The sequence below is a fragment of the Bufo gargarizans genome, chromosome 2 (assembly GCF_014858855.1).
Source record: "Bufo gargarizans isolate SCDJY-AF-19 chromosome 2, ASM1485885v1, whole genome shotgun sequence".
Taxonomy (NCBI): Eukaryota; Metazoa; Chordata; class Amphibia; order Anura; family Bufonidae; genus Bufo; species Bufo gargarizans.
The window spans coordinates 337,014,695-337,034,760 of NC_058081.1; the positions used below are offsets into that span (position 1 = coordinate 337,014,695).

The 20,066-nt window shown below is 44.0% G+C and overlaps 1 protein-coding gene across 2 annotated transcripts in view; it reads left to right on the top strand.

Annotated features, from left to right (window-relative positions):
- Nucleotides 1-20,066, top strand: part of APPL2 (adaptor protein, phosphotyrosine interacting with PH domain and leucine zipper 2) — a 99,823-nt gene that overhangs the window by 41,396 nt on the left and 38,361 nt on the right. For both annotated transcript variants that reach the window (XM_044280584.1, XM_044280583.1), the window contains exons 5-10: nt 14,374-14,461; nt 17,356-17,397; nt 17,519-17,577; nt 18,428-18,574; nt 18,661-18,743; nt 19,165-19,323. In XM_044280584.1, coding sequence (XP_044136519.1) covers nt 14,374-14,461; nt 17,356-17,397; nt 17,519-17,577; nt 18,428-18,574; nt 18,661-18,743; nt 19,165-19,323 — 578 coding nt within the window. The remainder of the gene's footprint in view (nt 1-14,373; nt 14,462-17,355; nt 17,398-17,518; nt 17,578-18,427; nt 18,575-18,660; nt 18,744-19,164; nt 19,324-20,066) is intronic.

The following is a 20,066-nucleotide window of genomic DNA, read 5'->3' on the forward strand; positions in this document are numbered from 1 at the left end:
CCATGGTTAAAATCTAAAACATATTCTGGCTGAATCCTTTTTTGTTTACTACTTAAAGGGGTTGTCCTCTTTTTACTATTGATGAACTTTCCTTAGGACAGGTCATCAATTTCACATCAGCGGGTTTCCAACTCCCGATCAGCTGTTTGAAGGGAAGGCAGCACTTATGAGTGCTGACTTCTCTGCTCTGTTTTACCTGTTTACCAGCAATTGCAGTGGTGAGCAGGTGTAATTACAAGTATGGCATCCCCATTCACTTCAATGGGACGGCTCTGTTGTATTCACTTAAGGGTCAGTTCAGATGTTCGTAATGTTTAGCGCTCTGCAAAACACAGATCCCGGCTGCGTGCGTTCTGCATTTTGTGGACCGCACACGGCCAGCCTTTGATAGCAATGCCTATTCTTTTTGCGAACAAGAATAGGACATGCTCTATCTTTTTTGGGGGGGCCGCACTACGGAACTATGGATGCGGACAGCACACTATTTATCCGATATTGATGACCCATCCTGAGGATAGGTCATTAATATAAATAAAGCGGAAAATCCCTTTAATTCCATTTGTGTTCCTTCACATTTTCAATATAAATCTACAATGTAAAAAAAATAAAAAAATACCATGGATTGGAGTGTCCAAAATTTTTGATTAGTATTGTAAAATATAACTTGCATCAGTTTTTTTTCTATCTGTAATGGTGGGTTAACATAGGTTTTTGTGGCAGTTTTTTCAGCCAAAGCAAGAAGTGCACTGCAATAGGAACTACTAAAACATAGGAGCACCGGCCCGCTCCTCTGTTTCCCGGCCATCATGTAATCGGTGCTATGTTCCAATCACCAGCCAGCAGAAGTTGCTGCGTATGTTTCTGTGCTTGTTTCCAGTAGTCTCTCATCCTCCTGCCCTTTGCATGGACTTCTATTAAAAGTTTTTTTTCTTTTATCTTTATACTAATGACCTATCCTCGGGATAGGTCATCAGTATCTGATCGTGGGGATCCGACACCCAGGACACCCACTGATTAGCTGCTTGAGAAGGCAGCGGCACTTCTTCTCGCAGCTTACTGAACACAGCACCGTACATTGTATAGGGGCTGTGCTTGGTATTGAGCTCAGCCCTATTCACTTCTATAGGACTGAGCTGCTCCTAGGCCATGTGACCAATGAATGTGTCATCACTGGTCTAGAGAAAGATGCGAGGAGCTCCAATGCCTTCTCAAACAGCTGATCAAAGGGGGTGCCAGGTGTCAGACCCCCACGATCAGATACTGGTGACCTATCCAGTTATCAGTATAAAGATTACAGAAAAACCCTTTAATAACATGTGCTTTACCTCTGCTTGCTGAGAAGCTATGGCAAACTCTTTGGTTTTGCTGTGCAGTTCTCAGCCATGTGGAAGCCCATCTTTCAATTTACAATAATCATACATGCTATTTGTATGTATATATGATGATTTGCTACCAGAAAATCCTATCCAGATTAATGAAATTTGTCAGAACTGCAACTTTTCTGTGCTATTTTTTGGAATTACAGACTATAATAGGGTTCTTGCTAGCATATGACAGGCTTGCGTGTTTGGCTGAGTATTACTTTAAAGACTCAGAAGTGGTATGCAGGTCATACTTACAGTACAATGGACAGATGAGACTAAGCTGGCATGTCTAGTCAATATTATGCATTAGTAAGTTACATGTATCGTGTGGAGCCCACTTTGCAGTCACATTGTGCAGTGCCACTTGATCAATCTATTCTAATTCACATCTACACTGTGAATTCTACTTAAGGTGAAAATTGCTGTCAAAGAAGGTATTGCCCTTTTTCAGATTCGTTAAGTTCTTTTCTTTGAAGTAAAATTGCGCTGACAATAAAGCCAGATTTTTAGTTGCTGAATAGATGTGTTATTGCTTTATATAGGAATTAGTGCATAGCACATACACTACTCATAAAAAGTTGAAGGGAGTCTGTCACCTCCATATGGCCATATACAGTGCTTACATTGTCCTGTAGCACACATATACATGAATGTACCTTTGTCTTTTCCTTTACACTTGCAGTAGCTGGCTGGAAAAACGAAGTTTAATTTATATGCAAATGAGCACTCGCCCACAATGGGCATCGCAGAGCCTGGCGAGGCCGTGCGCAGGTGCTGGATCTCGGCCGGACCGAAGGATGACGCAGGGGAATAGGAGGGCGGGCATAAGCAGAGGCGGGGAAACAATGAAAAAGGGCAGAGCAGCCTGGGCTCCAACACAGTGAACGCCGCCCCTGGGCACTTGCGAGTGCTCATTTGCATATGAACTAAACTTCTTTTTTCCTGCTTCTGCAAGTCTAAAGAAAAAGACAAAGGTACCATTACAATCCTGTATCGGTGTGCTACAGAGCCATGTAAGCGCTGTATGTGGCCATATGGAGGTGACCGACTCCCTTTAAGGATATTTGGCTTGTGGGTAAAATTTCAGGATGAATGGAAAATGCACTCTAACCTTTACAGGTGAACTTCATGTGACCTTCTCCAAACTTTTGAATGCACATGTCCAACTGTTCAATGTTTCAGTACTTTTTGCACAACTTGCTGTTCTTTAACAAGGCGCTTAATGGCAAAATTCACAACAGGTGTTTGATCCATGAATCGCCCAATACATTTCCTGGTTCAGTTAGAATTGGTATTTAAACAGTCCTCCTCATCATGCTGTTCACATTTTGACATCATGAGACCAAGACAACACCTAACAATTGATCAATGGTACCTCGCCATTGAGGGGCTTCAAGCAGGATATTCGCAGATGGAAGTCGCCACTGAGCTTAGAGTGTCACAGAGTGTCATCAGCAGGTTGCAACAGAGATACAGAGAGACTAGAAGAGTCACAGAAAGGCATAAAAGTGGACGTTCTTTGGTCACATCCCACACCGATGACAGCTTAAAGCCTCATTCACACATCCGTGTCCGTGCTCAAATCCGTGAGCAGGTGGTCAGTGATGCAGCCATGAAGCTGTCCGTGAAGTATCCGTGTTGGGTCCGTGTGTCAGTTTTTTGCTGTCCATGTTGCATCCATTTTTCATTGACACTGAACAGCTGAAAAATAATTTTCAAAGCATCTCTTCTTGATGATCCGTGAAACACGGAGGCAACACAGATGGCATCCATGCATGCAGAACACGTACAGCACACGTTCGTGAAACACTGACGTGTGAATGAGGCTTAATTGTGAACAATGCCCTGTGGAACCGGATGATGAATGCCGCACAACTCCAAGCAGATTTAAGTAGGGCTGCAACGATTAATCGATGTAATCGATTATATTCGATAACTGGATTCGTTGTCGACGAATCCAGTTATCGAATAATCGCCGATTCGTTGCTATTCGGGCGGGCGCTGCATCTTTATTTTACCTTTTTACAATGACGCTCCCGCTCCTGTAACAGCCAGGCAGAGCGGACGGCGGCGTAACGTCACTCAATCACGTGACGCGCCTGCTCCGCCTCCTTCATTCATGAAGTGGGCGGAGCAGGCGCGTCACGTGATTGAGTGACGTTACGCCGCCGTCCGCTCTGCCTGGCTGTTACAGGAGCGGGAGCGTCATTGTAAAAAGGTAAAATAAAGATGCAAGCGCCGGGGCTGTTAGGGGGAAGGGGGGTCTGTGTATAGCACTGCTATGGGGAGGGGGGAGGATCTGTCTATAGCACTGCTATGGGGAGGAGGGGGGGTCTGTGTATGGCACTGCTATGGGAAGGGGGGTCTGTGCACTGTTATGAGGAAAGGGATCTGTGCACTGTTATGCCCATAACAGTGCACATATCCCCCTCTCCATAACTACGCCGTCCACAGATCCCCCATAATAGTGTCGTCCACAGATCCCCCATAAACGCCGTCCACAGATCCCCCATAAACGCCGTCCACAGATCCCCCATAATAGTGTCGTCCACAGATCCCCCATAATAGTGTCGTCCACAGATCCCCCATAAGTGTCGTCCACAGATCCCCCATAAGTGTCGTCCACAGATCCCCCATAAGTGTCGTCCACAGATCCCCCATAAGTGTCGTCCACAGATCCCCCATAAGTGTCGTCCACAGATCCCCCATAAGTGTCGTCCACAGATCCCCCATAAGTGTCGTCCACAGATCCCCCATAAGTGTCGTCCACAATTTGTTTTAATATGGCCTTTGAACATAATTTTTCAAGTAAGATCATATAAACCTCTGTTTTGTAATTTTGTCGTTTTTCCCGATTAATCGATTAATCGTAGAAATTAATCGGCAACTAATCGATTATTCAAATAATCGTTAGCTGCAGCCCTAGATTTAAGGGAGGTGAGAGGCACCCAAATGTTATGTCAGACTATTCGAAACTATTTACATCAGCGTGGTCTGCGTGCTAGACGACCTGCAAGGGTACCTTACCACACCACCAGGCACAGGCGTCATCGCTTCACTGGACGAGGGACTAGTGGACCTCAGTGCTGTTCACTGATGAAAGTTGATTCACGCTGAGCAGAAATGATAGCTGCCAACGATGTTGGAGACGTCAAGGAAAGAGCTATGCATCAGCCACTGTTGTTACCAGACAAGTCTTTGGTGGTAGTGGTGTTAGAGTGTGTCTAGTCAATACAGAACTGCCCTACACTTTCTGAATGGTACAGTGACAAGCCCATACTCTCTGTACCCCAGAAACTCAATGACCTGAGGGCACCCCTTCAAGTAGAGTGGGATGCCATGCCTCAGCAGACAATAAGTTGACTTGAGACAGCATGAGACATCGCTGTCAAACTTTAACTGATGCTCAAGGCCACGTGACAAAGTTATTGAGACATTGACATTTTTGTGGGGGTATACCCACCACTGTTGTTGGCTTTTGTTTCAATAAATTGTTAGAGATGAGGAAATCACCATTGCATGCTTCTACTTAACTCCTTAAGGACACAGCCATTTTTTGCAAATCTGACCAGTGTCACTTTAAGTGGTGATAACTTTAAAACGCTTTGACTTATCCAGGCTATTCTGAGATTGTTTTTTCGTCACATATTGTACTTCATGACACTGGTAAAATGGAGTAAAAAAAAAAAAAAAAAAAATTTGCAAATTTCCAGGTTTCAATTTCTCTACTTCTATAATGCATAGTAATATCTACAAACAAAAGTTACTTTACATTCCCCATATGTCTACTTCATGTCAGGATCATTTTGGGAATGACATTTTATTTTTGGGGGACGTTACAAGGCTTAGAAATTTTCAAAAAACAACTTTTTAAGGACCATTTCAGGTCTGAAGTCACTTTGTGAGGCTTACATAATAGAAACCACCCAAAAAGGACCCTATTATAGAAACTACACCCCTCAAGGTATTCAAAACTGATTTTACAAACGTCGTTAACCCTTTAGGTGTTCCACGAGAATTCATGGAGAATAGAGAGAAAATTTCAATTTTTGGCAGATTTTCCATTTTAATATTTTTTCCAGTTACAAAGCAAGGGTTAACAGCCAAACAAAACTCTATATTTATAGCTCTGATTCTGTAGTTTACAGAAACACCTCATATGTGGTCGTAAACCGCTGTACGGACACACGGCAGGGCGCAGAAGGAAAGGAATGCCATAGAGTTTTTGGAAGGCAGATTTTGCTGGACTGTTTTTTTGACACCATGTCCCATTTGAAACCCCCCCTGATGCACCCCTAGAGTAGAAACTCCAAAAAGTGACCCCTTTTTAGAAACTACACCCCTCAAGGTATTCAAAACTGGTTTTACAAACTTTGTTAACCCTTTAGGTGTTCCACAAGAATTAATGGAAAATAGAGATACAATTTTCAAATTTCACTTTTTTGGCAGATTTTCCATTTTAATAATTTTTTTCCAGTTACAAAGCAAGGGTTAACAGCCAAACAAAACTCAATATTTATGGCTCTAAATCTGTAGTTTGCAGAAACACTGCATATGTGGTCGTAAACCGCTGTACGGGCACACGGAAAGGCGCAGAAGGAAAGGAATGCCATGCGGTTTTTGGAAGGCAGATTTTGCTGGACTAGTTTTTTGACACCATGTCCCATTTAAAGCCCCCCCTGATGCACCCCTAGAGTAGAAACTCCAAAAAAGTGACCGCATTTTAGAAACTACAGGATAGGGTGGCAGTTTTGTTGGTACTATTCTAGGGTACATATGATTTTTGGTTGCTCTATATTACACTTTTTGTGAGCAAGGTAACAAGAAATAGCTGTTTTGGCACCGTTTTTATTTTTTGTTATTTACAACATTCATCTGACAGGTTAGATCATGTGGTATTTTTAAAGAACAGGTTGTCACAGATGCGGCGATACTTAATATGTATACTTTTATTTATGTAGTTTTACACAATAATATCATTTTTGAAACAAAAAAAAATCGCGTTTTAGTGTCTCCATAGTCTGTGAGCCATAGCTTTTTAATTTTGTGGGCCATTGTCTCATGTAGGGGCTCATTTTTTGCGGGATGAGGTGACCGTTTGAGTGGTACTATTTTGGTGTACATACGACTCTTTTTGATCACTTTTATTACCTTTTTTGGGAAGTAAGGTGGGCAAAATTTCAATTTTATTATAGTTTTTATTTTTATTTTTTATGGCATTCACCGTGCGGGGAAAGTAACATGACCATTTTATAGATCAGGTCGTTACGGACGCGGTGATATAAAACATGTGTAGGGAATTTTTTTTTTTCTTTTTTTTATCAGTGATAAATGTGTTTTTTCATTTTTAGTTTTTCACTTTTTATTTTTCATTTTTTTGACCCAGACCCACTTGGTTGTTGAAGATCCAGTGGGTGTCATGTCTGTATAATACAGTACAGTACACTATATAGTGTACTGTACTGTATTTTCACTTTACAAAGTCTGATTAGACTTCTGCATTTAGCAGAAGTCTAATCAGGACCATGGACAGCCTCTGATCAGCACCATGGACAGCCGGATGCCTGTGAAGGCGTCCGGTTGCCATAGTAACCACCACTCGCTGCCACAGCAGAGCAGTGGGCGATTGGGAGGGAGGGGACCCCCTCCCTCTCCCATCAGGGGCTGAAAAAGCACAGCAGCCCCCGATGGGAGAGGGAGGGAGCTCCCTCGCTGTTAACCTCTTCCATACAGTGGTCCCTATGGACACTCTGCAAACCGCTCGGACATCCTGAGAGAGGGGGTGGGCGGATGATCGCGGCCCTCCTGCCCGCACTGCCGCACCGCCCTGCACAAATCATTGAGCAGGCACCTTGGGTAAATGCGCGCGGGTGGTCCCCTGACCCCCTTCCCCCGTGTTGGCGATCGCCGCAAACCGCAGTTAAATTCAGACCTGCGGTTTGCGGCTTTTACCTATTGCAGCGGCGGCTGGCGTTGGTGCCATCGGGTCCCGATGTGGTTGTAGGGGGGACCCGATGGCTTGGAAGGTGGCGTGATGCCTTCCTTAGGCATCTGTGCTGCCTTCCGGTGATGAGCCTGTGAAATCCAGCCCCCTGGATCTCACAGCCCGGAAGCTGTAGGAGTAATACTCACTGTATTACTCATACAGCCAATTCATTCCAATACTGAAGTATTGGAATGCATTGTAAAGGATTAGACCCCCAAAAATTTCAGTCCCAAAGTGGGCCAAAAAATAAAGTGAAAAAAAAAGTTCCCCCCAAAAATTTTTTGTTTCAAGTAAAAATAAACATAATTTTCCCCAAATAAAGTAAAACATGATTGGTAAAAAAATAGGGGAAAATAAAGTAGGTATCGCCGCATCTGTATCGACCGGCTCTATAAACATATCACATGACCTAACCCCTCAGATGAACACTGTAAAAAAAAAACTCTGCTAAATAAACCATTTTTCCACTTCACCACCATGACGGCCCAGAGAGATTGACCCCTGACCTCTGTAGGGGCAGGAACAGAGAGAGGTTTAAAAGGACCCCTCCCACCACCATTCACCAGTGTGTTCCTGCCCCTATAGTGGCCAGGACAGAGTAAAAGTCCTCTCTGGCTTTCAGGGAGGTGAAGTGGACCTCGTTTATTATTTTCAAATACCTGGGTGACCGCATCGGTGGTGCTCCTTGCCTCCCTTGCGGGTCCTTTCCACCCAGAGATGCGTCCCCTGCTCTCCGGCGGACTCGTTCTCAAGCTGACAGGGGACGCCGGGGTCACGCTCCCTGTTGAGGGAAGCCTGCCCTGAGCTGCCGCGGGTCGCCTACCTCTCTGAAGTAGCCGACCGGAAAGACGCTCTAGGCTGTCGCGCGCGTCTGACATCACTTCCGGGCCGCAGGCCGAAACCCGGAAGTGGATGGATTTTCATAAAAGACGCTAGCAAGCACTTTCCCGCTGCGCTCTCTGCATCGCTCTCCTACCGGAAGATGTCGGACCAGGAGAAAGAGCCACAGCAGAAGGAGCAGACCGCTCCCGAGCGCCCTTGCGTGAGTAGCCCACCTGGGCATGACGGCGGCTTAATAGTTGGCTAAAGGGGGGGGGGGTGCGCCTTAGAGGGTAATCACTTCCCCCCCCTGGTGGTGTCTGCTGGTATACTGCATTTAGTCTTGCTCCTATACCAGATTAACATTAATTAAATGGGCTGCCTCTCTCTCACTTAGGCCAAACTTACTTTAAAAAAAGTTAAGAAGACCGCCAGATGCATCAGGTGCTCCGTCAGGCTTCCTGAGGATTACACAAAAAAACTGTGCAAGGATTGCATCGCTAAGATAGTGAGAGATGAACAGCCCTCAATCATGCAGGAGTTTAGATCCATGATCCAGGAGGAGGTTAAATCTTCTTTGGCCTCCCTCCGTGAGGATACCAGGGAGATCCGCCCACCTAAAAGACCCAGGGGGGCAGACATCCCCTCTGACTCCGAAGATTTAGAGGACGATGCTTCATCCTCTAAAAAAGAGAACGACGATCACCTATCTGAGGGCGAGATCGTTGAAGACTCCAGAAAATTTTTCTTCACTCCCAGTGAGATGAGTGATCTTCTAAAAGCTGTCAGGGATACCATGGGGGTAGAAGACATTCAGCAACCCCATACGGTTCAGGAAGAAATGTTTGGGGATTGAGGGTCAAACGCTCCAGGGTATTCCCCATAAACGAAAACATTAAGGAGATGGTGATGGATGAATGGGCCCATCCAAAAAAGAAGCTGGGTATATCCAAGGAATTTAGAAACCGCCTTGCATTTGACCCATCAGACTCTAAAATTTTTGACGAGGTCCCTAGAATTGACGTCCAGGTGGCCAAGGTCAATAAGAGAACCTCACTTCCATTTGAGGATTCCTGTCAGCTAAAGGACACGATGGAAAGAAAGGCCGACAGCTTATTAAAAAGGTCCTGGGAGGCAGCTATGTTTAGTGTTAAGACAAACATAGCCGCTACTTCAGTCGCTAGGTCTATGTACCTATGGCTGAATGAATTAGAGGATCATCTAAGCAGCAAGACGCCTAGGGAACAGATACTAGATTCCATTCCCTTGCTAAAATCTGCTACAGGTTTCCTTGCGGACGCCTCTGCAGAGACAATTAGATTTTCAGCCAAGGATGCAGCCTTGTCCAATGCGGCCCGGAGGGCACTTTGGATGAAATCTTGGTCAGGAGACATCCCTTCCAAGATGAAATTGTGTTCCATAGCCTTCTCGGGTGAATACGTGTCCGGCCCTGTAGTGGACACGATCCTCGAGAAGGCTACTGATAAAAAGAGGGGGTTCCCTGAGGATAGGATCCCTAAAAAGAAACCCTCCTTTCGTGGTCAAAATACCCAAAGCAGTTCCTTTCGTGGTAAAGGTAAAACCGGACGTTGGAGTTACCCCAAAGGGGGGAGAGGTAGAGGGTTCCTGCTTAATCCCCAAAACAAGGGCGGTGAGAAACAGTGACGCCAGGATAGGGGGAAGACTATCCCAACATTTTGCTCAGTGGCAACAGACTTCTCCGAGCCTCTGGGTGCAAAATCTTGTCAGGTTTGGATACAAGATAGAACTATCTTCCCCCCCTCCGAACGTATTTCTGATTTCTCACCACCCTTCTCCTTTTCAGTACAGCCAGATCTGGAGGGAGGTCCAGAATCTTCTGGACCTAGGAGTAGTAATTCCAGTTCCCGAGCTTCAACGGGGGCGGGGGTTCTACTCCAGCCTTTTCTTGGTAAAAAAGCCGGGGGGCGCCTTCCGCATGATCATAAATCTAAAGAGGCTAAACAAATTTGTGATCTACAAAAGGTTCAAGATGGAATCTTTAAATTCTACCATCCCATTAATTCAAAAAGACGCGTCCCTCTGTACAATCGACCTGAAGGACGCATACTATCATGTTCCCATTCACTCCCAGTCTCAGAGGTTCCTGCGCTTTGCAGTAAAGGATCACGGGGGGTCTGTTCACCACTTCCAGTTCGTGGCTCTCCCCTTCGGGCTGGCTTCAGCCCCAAGGATTTTCACGAAGCTGGTGGTAGAGATGGTCGCCTCCCTGAGACCTCAGGGGGTGACGGTTGTCCCTTATCTAGACGACTTTTTACTTATTTCAAACACGGTGGTTCAGTCTATAGCAGATCGAGAAATCTTCTGCTCCCTTCTGACATATCTAGGTTGGGTGATAAACCTAAAGAAGTCCTCCCTAGTTCCAAATACCAGGGTAAAGTTCCTAGGGGTTTTGCTGGATTCGGAAAAACAAACAACCTTCCTTCCAGCAGAAAGAATCCAGAACCTACAGTCATCAATCAGAGCCTTCCTGAGACGTCGCTCCTTCTCGTTCAGAGAAACGATGAGCCTTTTAGGTCAGATGACAGCCTGTATTGTAGCAGTCCCATGGTGCCAGGCCCATTACAGAGCCCTTCAGTCCTGGCTTTTAAGAAAATGGGACAAAAATCTGACCTCGTTGGACAGAAAGATCCTGATCCCGAGCCACGTAAAATCTTCAGTCCGGTGGTGGCTTCACACAAAAAATTTAAAAAAGGGCATGGTCTGGTTCAAGACCCCAGCAGTACATATTCAGACCGATGCCAGCCTAAAAGGATGGGGCGCAAAAATTCACTCCGATCTGTACCAGGGAGACTGGCCTCCGAAGATTGCAGCTCAGTCCTCCAACTACAGGGAGCTCAGGGCAGTTTGGGAGACAATACGAACAGCCGCTCCAAAACAAAAAAAAACATATAAAGGTCTATTCAGACAATGTAACGACCGTGTCCTACCTCAAGCATCAGGGGGGCACACGATCTCAGAAGCTGGAAGGTCTATCCAGAAAAATCTTCCTCTGGGGAGAAAAAAATGTAAAATCAATATCGGCAGTTCATTTAAAAGGAAGCCTAAACTGTGCGGCGGACTTCCTCAGCAGGACTACCATAGACCAGGGAGAATGGTCCTTAAACATCGAGATCTTCAATCTGATTGTCCAGAGATGGGGCCTTCCTGTAATAGACCTATTCGCCACAAGGACAAACGCAAAGGTATCAACCTTTTGCTCCCTAAACCCAAGGGACAGGCCCCTAGCGATCGACGCCTTCTCCCTGCACTGGGACTGGGTCCTTGCATATGCCTTCCCTCCATTCCCATTAATCCCAAGGGTTCTCCAAAAGATCATCAGGGACAGAGCCAGAGTAATCCTGGTCACCCCATACTGGCCCAAGAGGAGCTGGTTCTCGATCCTAACCAAACTCTCCCCACAGGAAGCATTTATTCTCCCAGGGAGAAAGGATATCCTGATCCAAGGGCCGGTTCTCCATCCTCATCCGGAAATCTTCAGCCTCTCGGCCTGGATCCTGAGTCCAACCTCCTAAGGCCCCATGCACACGGCCGTTGTTCACAGCCGTGTGCGGGCCGTGGAACCGCGGCCTGGATCCCTCCTGAGAGCAGGAGCGCACGGCGTCACTGGTTGCTATGACGCCATGCGCTCCCTGCTGCCGGCACAGTACAGTAATACACTGGTATAGATCATACCAGTGTATTACTGTATTGCGGCGGCAGCAGGGAGCGCACGGCGTCATAGCAACCAGTGACGCCGTGCGCTCCTGCTCTCAGGAGGGATCCAGGCCGCGGTTCCACGGCCCGCACACGGCTGTGAACAACGGCCGTGTGCATGGGGCCTAAGGCAGAGAGGTCTCTCTGAGGGGGTTATATCTACCTTGAAGGCCAGCAGAAAGAAGGTGACTAACTCCATTTATTTCAAGATCTGGAAAAGATTCTGCACCTGGTCAGGCGACGAAGCCCCAGATCAAACCAGACCAAATATACAGAGGATTCTGGATTTCCTTCAGAAGGGACTAGAGTTAGGGTTAAGTCCTTCTACCCTGAGTCCAGGTCTCAGCACTTAGCGCCTATTTCGATTCCGAATTGGCCAGCCATAGATGGATCCAAAGATTCCTAAGGTCTGCAGCCAGACTAAGACCGTCCCTCAGATCAAGGATGCCTACCTGGGACTTAAACATTGTCCTTAGAGGACTCACAGGTCCACCGTATGAACCCATGGACGCAAGTTCCCTGAAGAATCTTTCTCAAAAGGTGGCTTTTCTTATAGCCATAACATCAGCAAAAAGACTGAGCGAGATCCAAGCATTGTCAATAAGACAACCATATCTCAGGGTACAGGAGGACCGTATCACCTTGAGGCTAGACCCTACGTTTTTGCCAAAGGTAGTAACAGACTTCCATAGGAGCCAGGAGATCATTCTTCCCTCCTTTTGTGTAAATCCTAAAAATTCTGGAGAGGAACGTTTCCATACGCTAGACGTCAGACAAGCAGTACTAAAATACCTAGAGGTCACTAAGGACCTGAGGAAGGTGGACAACTTATTAGTGCTCTTCTGTGGTAAAAATAAAGGGAAGGCAGCTTCCAGATCTACCATTGCCCGTTGGGTAAGACAGACTATTACAGACTGCTACAAGATCGAAGGCATCAGTTGTCCAGAGGTCATTCGGGCTCACTCCACAAGAGCTATATCTGCCTCTTTCGCTGAAAGGGCAGGAGCTTCCCTAAATCAAATATGCCAGGCTGCAACCTGGTCTAATGTTAACACCTTCATTAAACATTATAGGCTCGACTTATCCAGGTCTTCCGACCTCGCATTTGGTCTCAAGGTCCTTCAGGCCGTTGCCCCACCCTAAGTCGTATATAATCTGTTACGTCTCTCTGGGCCGTCATGGTGGTGAAGTGGAAAGCCGGAATTAGACTTACCGGTAATTCATTTTCCACGAATCCACCATGACGGCATGATATCCCGCCCTAAAAAAAAAAAAAAAGAACTTTTGGTATGAGGTAATACCAAGAGGAAAAAAAAAAAAAAAACAACACCTTGAGTTGTCTCACTTGTAAACTGGTGGTTGTAGCACTATAATCTGGAACTCACTGGTGAATGGTGGTGGGAGGGGTCCTTTTAAACCTATCTCTGTTCCTGCCCCTACAGAGGTCAGGGGTCAATCTCTCTGGGCCGTCATGGTGGATTCGTGGAAAATGAATTACCGGTAAGTCTAATTCCGGCTTTTTTGTCACCTTACATCACAAAAAGTGTAATAGCAAGTGATCAAAAAGTCATATGCACCCCAAAATAGTGCCAATCAAACCGTCATCTCATCCCGCAAAAAATGAGACCCTACCTAAGATAATCTCCGAAAAACTGAAAAAACTATGGCTCTCAGAATATGGAGACACTAAAACATGATTTTTTTTGTTTCAAAAATGAAATCATTGTGTAAAACTTACATAAATAAAATAAAAGTATACATATTAGGTATCGCCGCATCTGTGACAACCTGTTCTATAAAAATACCACATGATCTAACCTGTCAGATGAATGTTGTAAATAACAAAAAATAAAAACGGTGCCAAAACAGCTATTTCTTGTTACCTTGCTCACAAAAAGTGTAATATAGAGCAACCAAAAATCATATGTACCCTAAAATAGTACCAACAAAACTGCCACCCTATACCGTAGTTTCTAAAATGGGGTCACTTTTTTGGAATCCAACCAAGGACAACATCTGCATGGAGTTTGTATGTTCTCCCTGTGTTTGCATGGGTTTCCTCCAACAGTTCAAAGACATACAGATAGGGAACTTAGATTGTGAGCTCCAATGGGGACAGCTTGATGCTAATGTCTGTAAAGCGCTTTAGAATATAGCAGTGCTATATAAGTGCATAAAAGAAATAATAAAATAAGTGCATAATGGGTAAGGCATTACTATAAGTATTGACTGTTTTCCCTGTGCAACAATAATCCTCTTTTTGAAATATTATTTAGATTTTGTTCATATTGGACTAAACAATATAAAAAAGCCATTTAACGAAGGTTCTGAAATTCTACCCTTTGTCTATATGGCAGCCAAAGCCATGGGATTATTATATATCAGTGCAGATCTTTCAGATACGGTACTTTCAGCATGACCAGCTGCTTTCATATTGCAATAAACATTTTTCTTGTTTTTTTTTTTCAGCTCAATGTCCTTCATACAGAACTAGCAAAGCAGCTGGCAGACAGCATGGTGCTGCCCTTGATACAATTCCGGGAAAAGGACCTCACAGGTAAATAATTAGTATTTCTCATATAAGACCCAATACAAATGCTGATTTTAAGCTCTTGAGACCAAATAGTGTTCCCAGTACAAAAAGGCTAATAAAGCAACTAGAAGCACTTGGTTTGCTTTTGGTTTTCTCTTTTATGTTAGTCTAAGGTTGTTGTCTTTGGATTTTTTAGTAGTATTTTTCCACTGGTTATTCCTCTCTTTATTATTTGCATTTGCACACATTGCAGAGTTTGGTGCTTTGATTGTGAGCTTATATGACTGAAGGCATTGGTGCATATTATTAAAATATATTGGTTCTGTCCTTGGATGTCCAGCGCTGTTTTAAACATACGGGTGGGTCCAGCGCAAAGTTTTCATGACGCCCCTCAACTCATCATCAAAAGATTGTATGTCTCCAGGGAGGTAAGGCTCATGGCTCATGGCCAAGACTTTCAGCTTGGCCCCCCTTACCTCAGTGATTTGTGGTCAGGGGACAGGAAAGCACATAGCCTTCGTGCTGCCTGAGGCAAAAATTTAAACAGCAACAACCAACCCCCCACCGCCCCAGTCCGTGCACCATGCAAAATTGTTGATCTAACCCCTTCACTCCAGCCAGAGGTGTAACTTGACCAGCATGCACTTATACTGGTGTCTTCTTATGCAGCAAAAGGGTCTTTGGGCCCCCCTCAGGCTCCTGGGCCCAGTAGCGATTGCTACCTCTGCACCCCCTGTAGCTATGCCCCTATATGTATCCAAGACATAGTGAAAATTACTATAATCTGTTGTGAAGTTCAGCCCTTCAACATGTAAAAATAACACGTGGGAAAGCCAAAAGTATGCAAGCACTATGAACTATATGCACTATGATCATTGCCAGTAATGAGTAGCCTGTCACTAAACACATTGAGACAGATTTACTAATACTGTAGTTTTAAACTTCACCAGCGTTATCCCAGTGACTGGTGATGGGCGATAACTTTGGTGCATCTTTAGACTAACTGTCTAGTCTAACTTTATAACCCTTTTAGCTTAGCTTACCTATAACAAAAAAGTGCCAAATTGTTGTGCATTTTATGGAGCACTTAAGCTACACACAGTTTCCCTGCAAAGCCATGGTTACTTGTCAGGCAAGATGCAAAAAGTGTAGAAATTCCAAAAACATTTTAAATAGTAAATCTCCCTCACTGTCACTACTGGCTGGGTGATATATAGTAAATTAGCAGAGTGCATTATAAATCAGGTATCCGGCTTCAGTGGCCATGTTTGTCTTTACACTAAATGTGGACGCCACCATCTTGTGGGGTATATTACAAGCTCAATCTGTGGCCATATTAAGAAAGACCAGATAGCTCTCTTCTCCGCCATCATTTTCAATTGTATCGTTGTCTTTAGTTTAAAGTGGTGCCCCTGCAATGTTCTGCAGCTGCTTCCTCTCCTTTTCCCCTTTATAGACTTCTATTGGCAACTGTAACCTGATCTCTCAGTGAAGGAGAAAAGTTATTTTATCAGTGATTTTGGAGTGAGTGAACAGTTTAAGGGGTCATAGGGGAGGAGCCTGATAACTGGAAAATAGGTATTTTTCTCGAATATCTAAATCTGGAATTGTCTTATCTTCACTGGTACTATTTATTTATCGAAAGTTGCTTGTATCAAGGCCATTTTCACTTGGTCAGTATTTTGTCATTATTTTTCATCTGTATTTGTAAGCCAAGTGGGTCCAAAACACAGAAGTGCCACATATATTTCCACTAATTGATTCGAAAAAAATGATCAGTTTTTTTGCAATTATTGCAAGTCAGCCTTATTGAAGTGAATGTAGCACAAATACACTTTTTTGCTGACCATGAACTCCTTTAAAACAGATCTATTCCCAGATTTCATACCAAAAACTGCATAAAAATATTAAATAAATCTATTGGACAAGACGAGTCTGGTGTACTATCCCTCGTGCTTACTCGGGTCATTCCCAAGAAAGGTCAAGATGGAAATACACCTTTAATATGTGCATTCATTCAGACATAGACTCTTGTTAATATCAGGTGGGAAAATTTTCAATAAGGATTATTTAGGCTACTTTCACACTGGAATTTTGGTTTCCGTTAGTTAGATCCGTTTCAGGGCTCTCACAAGCGGTTTAAAACGGATCAGTTTTGCCCTAATGCATTCTGAATGGATAAGGATCTGTTCAGAATGCATCAGTTTGCCTCCGTTCAGTCTCCATTCCGCTCTGGAGGCGGACACCAAAATACTGCTTGCAGCGTTTTGTTGTCCGTCTGACAATGCGGAGGCAAACAGATCCGTCCTGACTCACAATGTAAGTCAATGGGGACGGATCCGTTTTCACTGACACAATATGGTGCAATAGAAAATGGATCCGCCCCCCATTGACTTTCAATGATGTTCCAGACGGATCAGTTTTGGCAATGTTTAAGATAATACAAACGGATCAGTTCTGAACGGATGCATGCGGTTGTATTATCGGTGCAGATCCGTCTGTGCAGATCCATGACGGATCCACACCAAACGCGAGTGTAAAAGTAGCCTTAGTTATTCTGAAATTGATTTTCCAAAAAAAAGTACACCAGCCTCTTCAGGTCTATGAGATCTGTGTAATAATGTATGCTATTTGTATTGTGAAATCTAGTGACATCTTCCTTGACAATTTCTATATTGAATAAAATGTAGCAAGTTCAGACATTCTCTTGAGTGCAAAGTTTTCAAAAGGAAGAATGCAAGTATGTCAATGATAATATCACTGTTATATGACATACAGTACATGAGTGAAAAACTGTGCCATTGCATTGTGTTTACTTAAACGTTCATAAAATCTTATTTCTCTATCAATAAGTGTAAAAACAATTTGTAGTTTTATTACTTAGTGTTTTACATTCTTTATATTATTTTGTTTTACAGAAGTAAGCACATTAAAAGATCTCTTTCTTCTTGCTAGCAATGGTATGTCTGTTTTTTGATTACAGATATTCTTTCATGAAATTATTCTAATATTGGTTCCATGACATTCACTCATGCTTAATATAACTATTTATTCATTGAATGTTTCTATTGTTCTGTTTAGAGCATGACCTGTCAATGGCAAAGTACAGCAGACTGCCCAAAAAGAGAGAGAATGAAAAAGTAAGCAGTAAACTGTACAATGATGATAAATGATATATTAGTCCTAAAGCCTCACTCGCTTTCAAAATGACCCTATGTTATGCAAATGCATTGCTTACATAGTAAGAAGGTGTAGTTGTCAGAAAATGGTAGATGCTGGAATAGCAATTCACTAAGATATACCATATTTTTCGCTTTATAAGATGCACCTGATGATAAGACGCACCTAGGTTTTTGAGGAGGAAAATAAGAAAAACATTTTTTTCACCAAAAGGTGTGCTTTTGGTGGGTTTTGAACTAATGGTGGTCTGTAGAAAGTGGGAGGAGCATGACCGAGTGAGTGATGTTACGCTGCCGGCCTGACCGCTGCTTTGAGTGAGCTAGTGAGTACTACTACAGACGATTAGGGTAGTTTAACAAAGAGGGAGCCACTGCTTGAGCATTAAATAAATAAACTTTACATATAAAGACTGCTGTGAGCGGGCCCGGTGTAATGGCGTGCAGTGACTGCACCGGTCCTTGCCGCGAGTGCAACAGCAGTTGCCGCCTCCTGGCTCTCCTCCCACCCCGCTTACTGTAACTGATACATCGCAGGCCGCTCTGTCAGCCATGTAAAAATTGCACCATTCGCTTTATAAGAAGCACTGCAATTTTACCCCCACTTTTGGGGGGGGGGATGCATCTTATAAATCTTATAAAGCGAAAAATACCGCAGTTTGTAATAGCTCACAAGCCTCCTTGTATTCTTTAAAATCCATGCATCACAGAACAACCCTCCCAGGAAAATTACTGATGTGTATGAATTTGCTTTTGACTGGATATCTTTATTATGTAGTATTTTCATATTTTTTTACCATTTTATTTTATAAAGCTAAAAACTGAGATTGCAAAAGAAGTTGCTGGCGCTAGAAGGAAGCAACACCTCTCTTCATTGCAGTACTACTGTGCCTTAAATGCTCTGCAGTACAGGAAGAGGACAGCAATGCTGGATCCTATTCTTGGGTACACACAGGGACAGGTGATGCTTAAGTTCTTAAGCCTTTAACAGACTTATTTTAAATTATGACACAATATTAGCATGTAACATAATTTATTATGTTGCAGATTGATTTTCTGAAAAAAGGATATGAAACGTTTTCCAAAAAAATGGATGGTTTTCTAGCTTCTGTGTCAAGCATGATTCAACGGTAAGCATGTACAAGACTTGGAGAAGTGTAATACTAAACTGGAGAGCTTATGATCTGATGTTTTGTTGGCTAAACACATCTAAGTGATCCCTGTCATAAAAAACTAAGGGTAATTCTGAACCTGTCTTGTAAAAACTTGATACCCTTTATTGAGAAATCTGTAAACAGGTTGCATAGTAAAGCGAGTATACCGCCATGTTTCAGACTGGATGTCCTTCCTCCTGGCATAACGTATCATGTACCCAGCAGAACAGAAGGTACTAAGCAAATTCCCACATGTTTCCAAGATGGAGCTGGCAGAATATCAGCTGTCTGGGAAACATTCTAATCTTATCTTGTCTCCTGTATCTGTACCTGTAGTATTATATTACTGGGATTCTGTCCACTATCAACTGCTGAGGGCTGCCATCTGTTCTTTTAGAGTACAAGGAGAATTGGATGCTGAAGCAGAGGCTATGAGGATTACGCAACAAGAGCTACTTTCTGGTAGTGATGCTGTGTATACGCCAGACTATGATGTGTCATCCCCAGTTATCAACCGAAACCTAATCCAAAAGGCTGGCTATCTAAACATGAGAAGGTGAATGATATTAGCTCAAAGGTTACCCTTTATATTGTGAGTTCTGTGATTTTAACCATAAGACAAAAGCAACCTGCTAAGCCTGTGCTTAGTCCAATCCACGATTGATGGTGGATTGCCTCCATTGTTTGGCTCAGGCTGTGGGCAAAATCATAGTCCAGTGACAGCGAGCTGATATAAGATATAATGGGATCTGTTTGCATAGATTCCCATTGGATCATAGTATTTGTCAATACCGAACAATGTTATATTTTTTTTTTTTACAAAAGTGCCCAATGATGGAATGTTGCCCAAAGTGTTAGAATGTTAAAGGGAACCTGTCACCTAAAAAACATCTCCCAAACCACCAGCATTACCTTAAAGTAGCCAGCAGTATGCTATGCTCCTAAAGATCCTTTTCTTCCTCCGGCCAGATGCACCCAAGTCTCGCGCGGTGCGCTTCTTGTCATTGCGCGATCCTGGCTCCCGCACTCAGCCGGCCGCTTTTTGCCCTCTGCGCATGCACAATGAAAAAGCCCGGCGCATGCGCAGAGAGATGAGTGGCCGGCTGAGTGCGGGAGCCGGAGACGGGATTGCGCAGTGACGAGCGCACCGCGCATGCGCGAGACTTGCACAATCACAGCCTCACAGCAGGATGTCAATCACAGTGAAGGGAGGACGGTAAGGGGCGGGCTTAGCTTCCTTGACTTCCAACTCTGCTGTTACATAGCGCGTGCAGGGGATTAAAGTTAGATTTTCAAGAT